This window comes from Sesamum indicum, linkage group LG11 (assembly GCF_000512975.1).
Source record: "Sesamum indicum cultivar Zhongzhi No. 13 linkage group LG11, S_indicum_v1.0, whole genome shotgun sequence".
NCBI lineage: Eukaryota > Viridiplantae > Streptophyta > Magnoliopsida > Lamiales > Pedaliaceae > Sesamum > Sesamum indicum.
This window is the reverse complement of record NC_026155.1, coordinates 11,034,040-11,046,198: the sequence shown is the minus strand read 5'-3', so window position 1 is coordinate 11,046,198 and position 12,159 is coordinate 11,034,040. Positions and strand designations below refer to the sequence as shown.

General features: G+C 36.2%; 2 protein-coding genes across 6 annotated transcripts in view; both read left to right on the top strand.

The window, feature by feature from the left end:
• Positions 1 to 3,466, top strand: part of LOC105173986 — a 13,400-nt gene extending 9,934 nt beyond the window's left edge. For 2 of the 5 annotated variants that reach the window (XM_020698104.1, XM_020698100.1), the window contains 6 exons: positions 272 to 406; positions 917 to 1,065; positions 1,222 to 1,362; positions 1,488 to 1,790; positions 2,467 to 2,923; positions 3,035 to 3,466. In XM_020698104.1, the coding sequence (XP_020553763.1) occupies positions 272 to 406; positions 917 to 1,065; positions 1,222 to 1,362; positions 1,488 to 1,790; positions 2,467 to 2,571 (833 nt within the window). In that variant the 3' untranslated portion in view covers positions 2,572 to 2,923; positions 3,035 to 3,466. The remainder of the gene's footprint in view (positions 1 to 271; positions 407 to 916; positions 1,066 to 1,221; positions 1,363 to 1,487; positions 1,791 to 2,466; positions 2,924 to 3,034) is intronic. The other 3 variants (XM_020698103.1, XM_020698102.1, XM_020698101.1) reach the window with 3 other exon arrangements.
• LOC105174204 (protein CHROMOSOME TRANSMISSION FIDELITY 7) lies at positions 3,923 to 6,603 on the top strand. The gene is made up of 6 exons (XM_020697740.1): positions 3,923 to 4,348; positions 4,656 to 4,917; positions 5,037 to 5,126; positions 5,222 to 5,290; positions 5,607 to 5,947; positions 6,313 to 6,603. Exons 1-6 carry the CDS (start codon positions 4,182 to 4,184, stop codon positions 6,449 to 6,451), a joined length of 1,068 nt encoding a protein of 355 aa, XP_020553399.1. The 5' UTR covers positions 3,923 to 4,181; the 3' UTR covers positions 6,452 to 6,603.

Sequence of the window (12,159 nt, the reverse complement as noted above, 5' to 3'; positions counted from 1 at the left end):
TTTTTTGGGTGTTGTGGGGGGGGGTCCTCATGACCCTCCTCACTACATTATACATCTGAAAGCAAGATGAATCAGTTATTTAGGCTGTGTAACCCTAAGTTCGTTCATATTTTTCTATGTAAGAGCATTCTTATCATCAGAAAGGAACATGCAGAACTGTAGGTCGTATTGTCATTAAACAAACAACCAGAAAGAGAATGTGGTGTCGGAAAAGTATCCTCTATGGTAGAATACGAGTTACTTATGAACTCTTCTTGTCACTCTACCACAGGTGATGATCTCGAGCCATATTTGGTTCTCCGTATCTTAGAAGTTCTGCACTCCGCCTTTAGAGCTGGACATATCCAATTTCCAGATTACACAAGTTTCCATGTGACCTTACTCTCACGCTTCCATGTTTATCCTGGTACCTTCTGAATTAATTCTGTTGCTCTCATATCTGGTTGTCTCTCTCTCTTCTTCTTTTTTTTCTTTTTCTCTTTTGGGCATGAAAGCCATTTTGTAAACTGGCTGAGTGTTAAAAGTTCTACTCTAGTCTTTTCCAATTTGACAGTGTTTCACATGTATGGGTATGCAAGTAGCTTGATGTTTGTGAATTTACTGGCCATTTTTACGCAAATGCACTTACTATTTGTTGTCCTTTCAGTTCATTTTCATGTGCTAACTTATGGGAGTAACATTGGGGTGGTCAAATGGTTTCTTCGAATTGACCTAATAAATGCCTTTTTTTTGTGTGTGTTTTGGGGGTGGGGGGTGTGGAGGGGCAGATCAGGCTCAATAAGTTATTCATTTTCTTCAAACTTGGAGTTTCTGAAACAATCATCGTCATTCTGCTTAGTACTCCGCCTATTGCTCTATTTTTGGCCAATTATTGCTGATTTCTTACTTCAGATTACTATCTTGGATTGCCTAACAGAGAACATCGGTCCTGCTGTGAAGGATGATGGGAAGTCTAATCAAAAGACATTTAAATATGTTACCAGCATTGTCTGCTCATTTTTGTCACAGATTGGCGATGATTCTCTTGTTTTCCAGATGCTGGAGAAGATGATTGTCGATCAGATAGTATGTTCTCTTACCATTAACCTGGATCCTAATTCTTTGTCTTTCTGTTATTGGTGATTTTCTTCCTATGTTATTAAAACTTTTGCTTCTGCAGACGTATCATGTCAGCTTTCCCTTCATAATGTATTCATAAATTTTAACTTTACTTTGCCTCAGTGTGGCGAAACACTGATGGACAATAAGTGTGCTCTTCTGAGATTGCTCATCACACTAGACTCAAGACCAACTAGACTTACTGATCAGAGTATTGTCAAAATAAGCCATGTCCTTCCACAATACTTGACCGACATTGTTTCAGTGAGTGAACTTCTTTTTGATCTTTTAAGTTGATGTTACACTTATTTCGTGTCAGAATCATTAATTTATTTAGTTGCCTATCTGTCTGCTCTTATATTTCACTTGAAACCTGTTATTTGATGCAGAATGTTCGGGAAGGTGATCATGAAGAAAAAAGAAGACGATATTACCTATTACCTTCCTTTTATCTGTTTCAACGTAGCAAAAGACTACTAAATCTTGTGTTAAATGTGATGGGATCTTGGGTTTCTAAGGTTAGTTCCTCACTTGGTACCCATCATCATTATCCCTCAGTTGATCGTTCAACTATGGTATGTTCCATCTGCTCCGTACTCCTCCACATGTATAAAGATGTCAAGATCCAACAAATTCTGTTGACGTGCGAGATTGAAATAGGGACTATGCTACAGAATCTGCTCAGTTTACTGGTAAGAAACAGCTTCTATTTACATATTTAAACACTAACTATACAAGAAGATAAGAACGTTCATGTTTTGCTTGACTTACATTTTGTGATGATTAACTTTGCGTTCTTGTGTGGTAAGTATAAAGAATAATATTTTATAAGGTACTTCCAGTTAGCTGAATTACCAACTTATCTCCTCCTTTCATGATTATCAAAGCTCACCTCTATGTTTACTTTATTAAGAGACCCAAACAAAAGTTATTCAATTAAGTATCTCCCTGTTTTTTGTTTTTATTCTCAATTTGAAACCTAATCCTACGAGACCTTAGTTAATTGTGAACCTGTCACCCTGACTCTTTATGTATCTGGTTGACACATGCAGCACTCTGTTTTTGAATTGTATTAAGGGTATTTGGTCAACGAAATATAAAGGTAGTTAGGTTAAGGGAAAACTGTAAGTTCGTTGAACTTTTTCATCAACGTCATTGTTTATTGTTTAAAATCTTAATGGCAGGAAATTTACCAAATGTGGTAAATTTGGAGGGAAGGTTTTTGTAATCATAGAAGAGGGAGAGGATTTGGTAATAAGCTATTTCAGATCGAGAATGTGTAATTAACTCTATTTCTTAACAACATAATGGAGAATGTGTGACTCTATTTCCTTAACATCATGATCACTGCCTCATACTTCTCTACAGTCTTCCGAAGGGACAAACTTGACCTTGGAGGAAAGGCACAAAATTCAGACTGCATATGATCGGTTGAGAGCTATTACAAATAATGATGTGGTGGGACACCCATAACTTGCGAGGAATTACCAAGTATGTTGTCTTTCTTATCCTCACTTGTGTCCTGGATTTGGCCGTTCAATATTGTATATATATTGTGAAAATGGTGGATATTGTCGCTGTTTTGGCTGCATCCTGTTTTGTAGAAGTATGTTGGACACCTTAGTCAATCAAAGATCAATGATTCTAATGTTAACCAGAGAAGTATTGGAGCTGCACGCATGGAGAATAGTTCACTGCTGGAGGCTGTGGTTACTATAGCTATTTTTGGCAAGGGAAGGGCTCTGGAAGTACATCTCAAGTTTGCCTTGTTAGAGTATGTCGTTGCCTTGTCCATGCTAATTTTTGGACTCCTGTTTTGCTTAAGGTGAGTTTCTTTACATTAAAACTGTGTTAATATTTTTATGCCAATTGTCTATTTGCAATATTGTTCTTCAACATTCTCTTGTTCTAACGTATTTTAGTTCTATGCATCCAGAACTTTCAGAGTCAACATGGAGAATGTGCGTTCTATGGCATATGCAATTGCTGGCTTCCAAACGGTTGTCTGTTCTTTGTGAGCAAAAAAATTGCAGCGACAATTAGACATGTGCTGGCTTGTTCTGCATCTGCATTTGTTTTCTTTAGCCGGGGATTGGCCATCTCCCAAGTGATTCTGGTGTAGGGGACAAAACAAGCAGAAAAAGAAGAAATTTGTAGATTCGATCAGAGATTTGGAAGGGGCAGACGTTGATTTCATTGAACAGATGAAAATCACTTAACCAGGGTGATAGAAAATGTAGTGGATAGCTAAAAGCTGACGTGACATTGTAATTATTAGAGCAGAGAAACCCAATTTTGTTCAAAATGACTGGTGTACTGACTACTAAACACTTTTTCCTTCTTTTTATTCAGCTTTCTTCTTCGTTTCCATCTTAGGCAAACACGATACTTGGCAAATTGTTGTGGTCTCACTGAAGTTAAGTGATGTCGATTAAACACAGCCAAGGAGTAATATCATCACGCTTTAGTTGGTCCTTTTCTCTAGAGTTGAACTGAGAAATAGTAGTCCATGAATTTGGAGGTGATGGTACTTCTGTAGCCTCTTCAATTATGTGTTAGAACCAGTAAAAGGTTTCTCATTTAATAGGTGTAAAAATACCTAAGAAATAATTTGTGAAGTATCATTCATGAAAAATAAATTGTAATTTAAACATAGTCCAGCCTGTATTCTGATGATTAATCCTGGATATGACCATGTCCAAACGTCACAGCCGAAATTAGTTTTATCTGAACACGGTCTGGAAATTCATCGATTTTCTTGAGAAGGTAACCACTCGTCAACGACATTCAAATGCAACCAAAGAAGACTAAGAAATTACATTCAGATATAATGTGTAAAGTATCAACTAAATTAGACTACATTGGGCCTTAAGTGAACGATATTGTGGGCTACATGTAAATGGGCCCCTAAATGACAACGACCCAAATATAACAGCTTCTTGGCGGGGGTTGAAATTGATCAAACTTTTTCGGTCTGGCGGGAAACAAAATTTGCAGCTCAGTTTGACCTTTCCCTCTCATCCTAAATCGATCAGAGAACGACGGTAAGTAAATCCGAAGCAAAGAGAAATCCGGAGGAGGAGATGCAGTCGAAGATTAGCGCCTTCTTCAAGCCCTCTCCTTCTTCCCGTCAGGAACCTCCCCATCCGTCTCCATTTTCGTGCAATTTATTTACTGCTGATTCTGAAAAGTCCACTGAAGACCCAGAAATCACCTTCACCTACAAACGCAAGAGTTCTAACCCAGAATGGTAATTAATGCTGAATTTTCTATTATCTTTTTCAGTTGTAATATTCAGATATCTGGACTTATTTGTCTTGCATACTTATACACTATTTTGTTGCCGATTACTTCACTTATGCAGATATGCTAGTGCCTTTTTATGTTCATTCCTTCCAAATTTTGCACTCTTTTAGGTATTTATTTTTCTATTGAATCTTGGAGCATTTTGATTGATTTTGCCTAAACTTGGTGTATGATCGTCTATTCAGTTATTTTCATACTCTAAGCACTTTTTCGGACTTTGTTAAATTTTATTTAGTTATCCTTTTCTTCAGTGAGATTGATGGTGGATCAAATGGCAAAGCATCAAAGAAATGTGATTGTGAGGACAAAAAAACCAAATCGGAGCAAGCCAAGTGTAGCAAAGTTCTGAATAAGAAAAGAAATTATGCCCAGTTGCATTTGGAGGTTGGTCAGTCTAATTTTCTACTGCATACATGCACAACATGTGGGTTCAAGTATGCTCCTGGCGATGAAGTTGATGAAAAGGTTCATAAGACATTTCACAAGAACTACACCCATGGGATACCTTTTAAGGTAGTCCATAATTTGGTATCTTCATGTTCTTTATATGTGTGGTTTTCTAACTATGTCATCACTATGTTCTGATATTTCATGTTTGTGGTTTGTGCATTATACCATCACCTGATTCTAAGGGTTGGAGGAGCGAGAGGATTATAGATTCCGTGGAAAAGGGGCGCATTATTTTAGTACAAGATGGTGATCCTCCTACTCAGCAAAATAAGGTACTGGATGGTTAAGAGCTTTATCTCTGATGAACAGATTTGATTCACTTTCTCTACTTTGAAGCATTTTAATCATAAATCTAGTGAAATTGCAGGTTCAGGAGGTTTTGCAAATGATGGAAATGGAGCTTGGAGATGGATGGATACTTAATAAGCACTGTAAGGTAGCCAATTCTTATAGTATTAATGCTATTTCCCTTTTCGGTAACTTCTCAAGATTCTATTATTTTACAGCTTCATGCAGTTCGTGCAACCACTTATCACTCCAGTGTCAATTTTTAACTTCGTCCTCATTATTCAAGAATCATAGTGGTTGATTTCATGCTTTATCTGTTCTATTATCATAAATCTCAAACACCACGGTCCCTTTCTGACTCCTACATCAAATAAGTCTGGGTTTCATACAATTCTGAGTTCATTTAACTTCATTGCTGCAAGCCTGCAAGTGGCAAGAAATTTATACATTTTGCATGGTAGCAGGTATATCTGTTTATTTCATCAGGAAGAATATCTGGATGTCTAGTTGCAGAACCAATAAAAAAGGCCTACAGGATACTCCTAAACTCAGTGGGCCAAATATGTGATGTGTCTGCAAAGGAAGAAAAAAGGAGGAAATCAGCAACTCTTCAATTTGGTGGTGTTAGTCTCCAGAGGGAAATCATAAGAAGGGAATTCGTCAAAAGTCATGAAGAAGGAAGCCATGATGGAGTGATTTTGTGTGAGGACAAGGCTGTGCCAGCTGTTTGTGGCATTAGAGCCATTTGGGTAACTCCCTCTAATAGGAGGAAGCACATGGCGAGTAATCTACTTGATGCGGCAAGGTAAGTTCATTAATCATTCAGCTTTCTAAAGCAATCTTAGCTATGTCCTCATTAGGTAATCTGTTCATTCAATTACTAAAATTGTAAAAAGACTATTATTCTGGAGTTTGTACCACAGAAAGCAAGTTATATATGCAACAGAAAGCTGATTTCACACACCTTGAGTATACCCACCAAAACTGGACGGAAGTATGGACTATTCAACTATTTCTATCATCTCAGTCTATTAGCACCCTCCAAACTTATCATATATTTTGTTTAAGTGAATACAAGGTCTACTTTAACTGGAAGCTGCACGAATTCAAAACTTCTTTCGTGATTCTTGACAACTATAACTATATCTGCCAAATTTTCCTTGGTTACAGGAAGAGTTTCTGCACAGGCTTGATTCTAGATCATACAGAGTTGGCATTTTCTCAACCCACCTCACTTGGAAAGGCTTTGTTTTCCAGTTATACAAGGACAAGTTCTTTTTTGGTCTATACAACAGCTAATATGGACTAGAGCTGGTTCTGAAATACGCTCAGGTAACAATTTAATCTCAGCGTATTTGCAATTTTAGCCTATAAGTAAGCGTGGCAGGAATTGTACGTTATCTTTTCCCTGAAAATGATTACTTCCCTGACGATGAGATGGACAAAACTCTGTTCTTGTTATGATTCCATTTTTTTCTATATCTTTTGCCAAACCATTTCTCTAAGACAGGCCTGTTTTCCCATCATACAAGATTTGCTAGTTGCTACTGCCCTTAGTACATGCTATTAAGTCTGTAGCTGATATTACACAACATTAGGTTTCAACTAAATAGGGTAACTGACTCGGGAGACTCTTTTGTAGTATTGAATTCCTTCGACAGTTCAACATTCTACTGGTTAGGAACATCATTTGGTAAGTATGTCATCTTTGATGAGGTATTGACTAAAGAATTATTAAGAATGGGGAAACAAATCCTTAGACCTGATTCATGAACATACATGTGTTGGTTATTTGAATATCTGACGTGATTTATACCACCAGTAAACAATTTTAGGGGTTTAAAAAGATTGCAGCCAGTAGATAGATATATTCTCTACAAAGATCCTACTTTTTGTAACTAAGTGAAGTCCAAAGAAAGTGACTGACCTCGTTAGCTCAAGCAAAAGCCAAACCGTTTGTGTGCTGCTCCTGAAAGTGCCTGAATCTGAATTTTGACTCAACTGTTGGCATGATTATCTTTTTCTCAGTAGAGTTGTTGAACTCTGTAAACATAATCAGAAAACTATTCATTTTGTTTGAAAAATATTCCTCCATTTGGTTCTTCTCCAGTTGATACTTTCAAACTGGACACACCCCATTACATTAATTAATTGGACAGAGTTCAAGTCTGACCACAAACTCTTGTAAGCCAGTTTCTTATGTGGGTGAATTATATAGTTTATTCAGAAAGAAAAAGAGAAATTTCTACTACTCATCACAAGGCAAATTCAGACTTTCTATGTTGTTCCCTAACATGCTTTCCATCTTATACCAAAGTTATATGCCTTCAAACTATTCACTATCAATCATGCACTAGTTTCCAGTTCATTTTCATCCTAATATTTGACTAAATTGCACATAATATATATGATGAGTTTCTTCTTCCCCATCCAATTTCCTTATTGTTCATACCTACTTGTGCATCCTTGAAGCCTACTATCTCAGTAAAAGGGGAATTTGATAACAACAGATCCCAACAAATTTACTAGCACTGACTTGTTCTATTCTAACACTGCACATGTACTGATGATGCATATGACATGCCCATTTGCGTAAATGGAGTAAAATGGATGATATTTCTTGCAACCTTTTCCCCTTTTGATTTATCAGTAACTTTTAACATAATTGTGAAAGACATTGTTGAACTACCTCTTTGCCGTTTTTGTCCAACTAATTAATGGGGTTAATGTATTATACTAAACTTTTCTAAATAGACCCTCCAAGCTCTAATAAACACAAGATTGTGAATAAGAGAATATGATATGATAAATACAAGTTTAGACACATTTTATGCTATTTTTGTTTGTTAATGAATGCGTTCTTTTGTTTCTTTCCTTTATTTTCGGTGGCTAATTCTGATATTAAATCAAATTATATACTCATCACAGAAGATTACCTTCACTGCCTTTATCTGAATCACATTCTGTTAATCTCAACTAAACCAATATATTGGAATCCTTAAATAAATAATTTTGTTTGCCTTATGGATGTCATTTGTTTATTATAGTTAGGGTAAATTATAATAAGTTTTTTTCTAAAATTTGATATATTACAAATATGAAAAAAAATACAATTTATTTCCTTATATTATGCAAAATGAGCAATTTATTCATTATAAAAAATAAAATAGTAATTTACCCTCCTCTATTATAAAAAATAGAGCATAATACCCCTCTCGGTCCAACAGTGCATTACATGCACTCTCTGTGCAAAAATTGATATATTTTTAATTAATAAAATATTATTTTATTTATATATGTTTAATTTAATATATTAATACATATATATGTTGATATAAATAATATTTATTATATATTAGTACATAGAAAATTATAAATATAAATATTTTCTTTCTTCTTCATCCTCAACTCGCCGGATTGCCGCCACCCCCCCTCTTGCTGCCACCATCTCCCACTCTTCGCGTTGCCGCCTCCCACTCGACCTCCTCCTCGCGTTGCTGCCGCCGTCGCCACCTCTTCCCCACCGCGCCGGGATCTGCCCGTTCCCTCCCCCCTCCCTCCTCTTTTTCCTCCTCCCTCCCCTTCCCTCTTCACCTCCTCCTTCCCCCACGCCCATGCCCAGTCCGTCTCCACCCAGATCTGCTCTCCCCTTGGTCGCTGCTGTTGTCTCCTCCTCCCTCCCTCTTTGCTGCCGTCTCTCTCTTTCTCTCTATTATAAAAGTATAAATATGTATATATATTCAAATTTAATTATATATAATATATTATTTTTATTTTATTTACTTAAATTTAAATTATTGATTTAAAATAGATAAAATCTACCACATTAATTTATTAATTAAATTTGAACATTAATTGATCAAATCCAATGCTTATTAAATTAAAATATAAATATTATAATTTTAAATAAAAAAAAAGAAAAATGTGCATGTGGTACATGAAATGCTTAGAGGTAATTTGTTCTATTTCTAATAACATAAGGGGGGAAATTACTTATTTATCATAACACAAGGGCGTAAAATACATTTATCCCTTACAAATATGCTTTATTATTTCTGAATTTACTAATGTCCTCTAGTTTCAATAGTCATTTAAGGATTCATCCAATCTGTTAGCATTTATTAGGTTTTTATTAAGTTTTTTGTGGTAAATTGTCTAAAATATCTTTATCGATTATTAATTATAAGTTGTTTTTAGAATTTTTTGAAAATTTTTTAAGATTAAGTGGATATTTTTTACAATTTTTAAATTTTTTCATCCACCTTATTTGATCTTTTAATAATTTTTCACCTTTCTTAAAAAATATATATATAACAAGGACTAAGTGGACTCTAATTTTTTCGTTCAAAAATTATATAATTTGATCAAATATTAAAAGAGTAATAGTAATTGTTTAAATAATGATAAAGTATTTGTAGTATGCCAAATTTTTTGAAAATTTATTGTAATTTATTATTATAGTTATATTAATAACATATGTAATATACACGCTACATGTACATTAGTTAGTGGCAAGTCGAAAATTTGAAACTAAGATACTAATTAAACAAACACTAAAATAGGAAAAATAAATTAAATATACTTGGCTACGTTAATTCATCTGGGACAAAATTACACTTCTCGTATGAAAAAGAGACAATGTTCCCCCAACAAAAAAAAAACATTGTTGCTATAATAATTATCCTTCTATGAGATGCCTGAAATCTGGAATTGGATAAGATTATACAAAATTTGATTTCCCGGTTCACAAATATCTTTTACAATGTTTGGATTTATTTTTTATTATGTTTTGTGGAGATAGACAAAAAAATAATTATATTTTAAAAATAGTATATATATTTAGATTTATTTTTAAATTAATTTAAATAATATAAAATAAATGTTATATATTTTGTTTTATTTTTTAGCGAACAAAATTTACTATTCATGTCAAATCTTGTATCTTTTAAGTTTTTAGAACATATAAATGATGTAGTAGTAGTAAGAATACCAAGTTTCAAAATATACTTAATAATAAAATTTAAAAGAAACAAAAATTCTCCAAAAGTGGAAGATTTGTTGGCAAACATTTTAAAATCGGGGGACAAAATTGTCAGTTAGTTATATTATAATATATATATATATGTATGTATAAGGATGGGGATTAAGAAAAGCATAATCTAGTTCCCATGGAGATAAAACAATGCCAAAAATCCAACAAGGAAAAAGATTGGTAAAATTATAGAATAGTGTGTGTGTGTGTGTTAACGCGGTGCAGCTGACAGTCTAACAAACATTTATAAATACATATATATATATATATACTGTATGTATGTAACTCAAATTTGCTTGGGGTCCAAGTAATTTCCAAAACGCATTCTCTCGAAGCTGCTCAGCAATCCCACGTAATCTGCGTTTTCACTTCTTCTTTCCCCAAACTACCCCAACCGCCATTTCTATATTCCCTTCCTATCCCACCCTAAACCCCCACACCCCTCTCCCTCCCCCTCTCCTCTATATATAAGCTCCGCCTCTTTATCCAATCAGACTCTTCTCTCTTCTTCCTCTTCTTCTTCTTCCCCTTTCTAGTTCTCTCTTTTGTTGAAGACGACGCCATGGTGGAGGGCGGCGGAGGCCCGGCGTTCCCGGTCCTATTCTTCGACGGAGAGAGGGAGATGAACATCGGAGATGTTAAAATTAATCCCACCCTCGAGTACAAGCCCTTTCAGCTCATGCTTAGCCAGAAGATTGGGATCTCCCCCAACCAAATCTCTATTTACCTCGTCGACCGGAGAAACAACCCTAAGTCGCCTTTCTCGGAGGACCGCCGTCGAATTCCTATCACCGGGAAAGTCAACTTTGGCTTGATTTGTCGTCAGAAAGACTGCTGCTTCCTCGTTGTGTTGAAAAGGTCTCGGAAGTCGAGAAGCCGAAGGGAAAGGCCGATGAACGGTGTTGAGCTCCCAGATTTCTTGCCCGAGAACGACTTTTCTGCGCCATCGATGCATACGGTGCCGGAGAATCTGGTACTGCTCCGGAGGAATCAGCGGGTGCCTTTCTACGACCAGATTACGCAGTCGGAGCTGGCGGATTTGAATGAACGATTGCAGAGTTTGAGGGTTCAGAGAGAGAATTATCAGATGGCAATGGCCAAAGGAAATTTGATTTCGTCTAATCTCAGTTCGGGCCACGCTTTGGATCCGCAATTGATCCCGCACCTGAATATGGACTCGATCCCGAAGATTGATGATTGGTCTCTGGTTTCTTCGCCCACGACGGTGATGACGAACAATGAAACTAGGAAAGCCTTCTGTCAAGAGTGCGCGAACGAGGAGAAGAATGGGAGCACCACGTCGTTCCACGCCTGCGTTAACGACGCGGTAATCACTCGGTTCACGACGCGGTTGGGGCCGATTAATCGGCCGAACAAACCGTCTCGCTAAGTGTTTGTTCGTTTTAAACAAAATAGATTTTTCTTCTTGTTTTTTCTTTTTTTTTCCTGAAAACAACTGGAAAAGGGTTCCCAACGAACCACGTTTTTTTGGTGAATAGGGGGTGGGGGGTAAGAGATATCCTGTGGGAGTGGCACATGATAAGTCCCATGAGGTGTAGTTATTACTATACAATATTATAGTTACAATTGCACACAGTATAGGGCAGTTGTGTATGCACTTGCAGTACGTAAATGATATTGCATTTGACTACTACGCCTCTGGAATTGTAGAAACGGCGCCAGAGTGAGCAGCCAGCTTCATTAATTGGTTTTTAGCCTGGATTGGAGGGGGTAAATTTGTAAATGGGTCCTTGGTTTGGGACCATTCGTAATGGGTTAGTGTAGATTACGCTGTTAGACATGATTGAATGTGAATTCCGTTTTCCCATCTCAGAGCCTCACTGAATTGCAGTAATCGTTTCTTTTTATCTTCAATTTATTCGCTTTCCAGTTCCATTATTTGAAATTTTTGTGCGGAAAATGCGAATCCAGATAATGTGAAGTGCAGTGCAATTGGTTCGCGTAGAGTTGGGAAAAATGATCGT

What these genes read in the sequence shown, in the direction of transcription:
- LOC105174204 (XM_020697740.1), top strand. Translation starts at nt 4,182, where the DNA reads ATGCAGTCGAAGATTAGCGCCTTCTTCAAGCCCTCTCCTTCTTCCCGT. An exon ending in CTCCTACTCAGCAAAATAAG is followed by an intron (nt 5,127 to 5,221) that starts GTACTGGATGGT and finishes GTGAAATTGCAG; the next exon opens with GTTCAGGAGGTTTTGCAAAT. An exon ending in AATCTACTTGATGCGGCAAG is followed by an intron (nt 5,948 to 6,312) that starts GTAAGTTCATTA and finishes CCTTGGTTACAG; the next exon opens with GAAGAGTTTCTGCACAGGCT.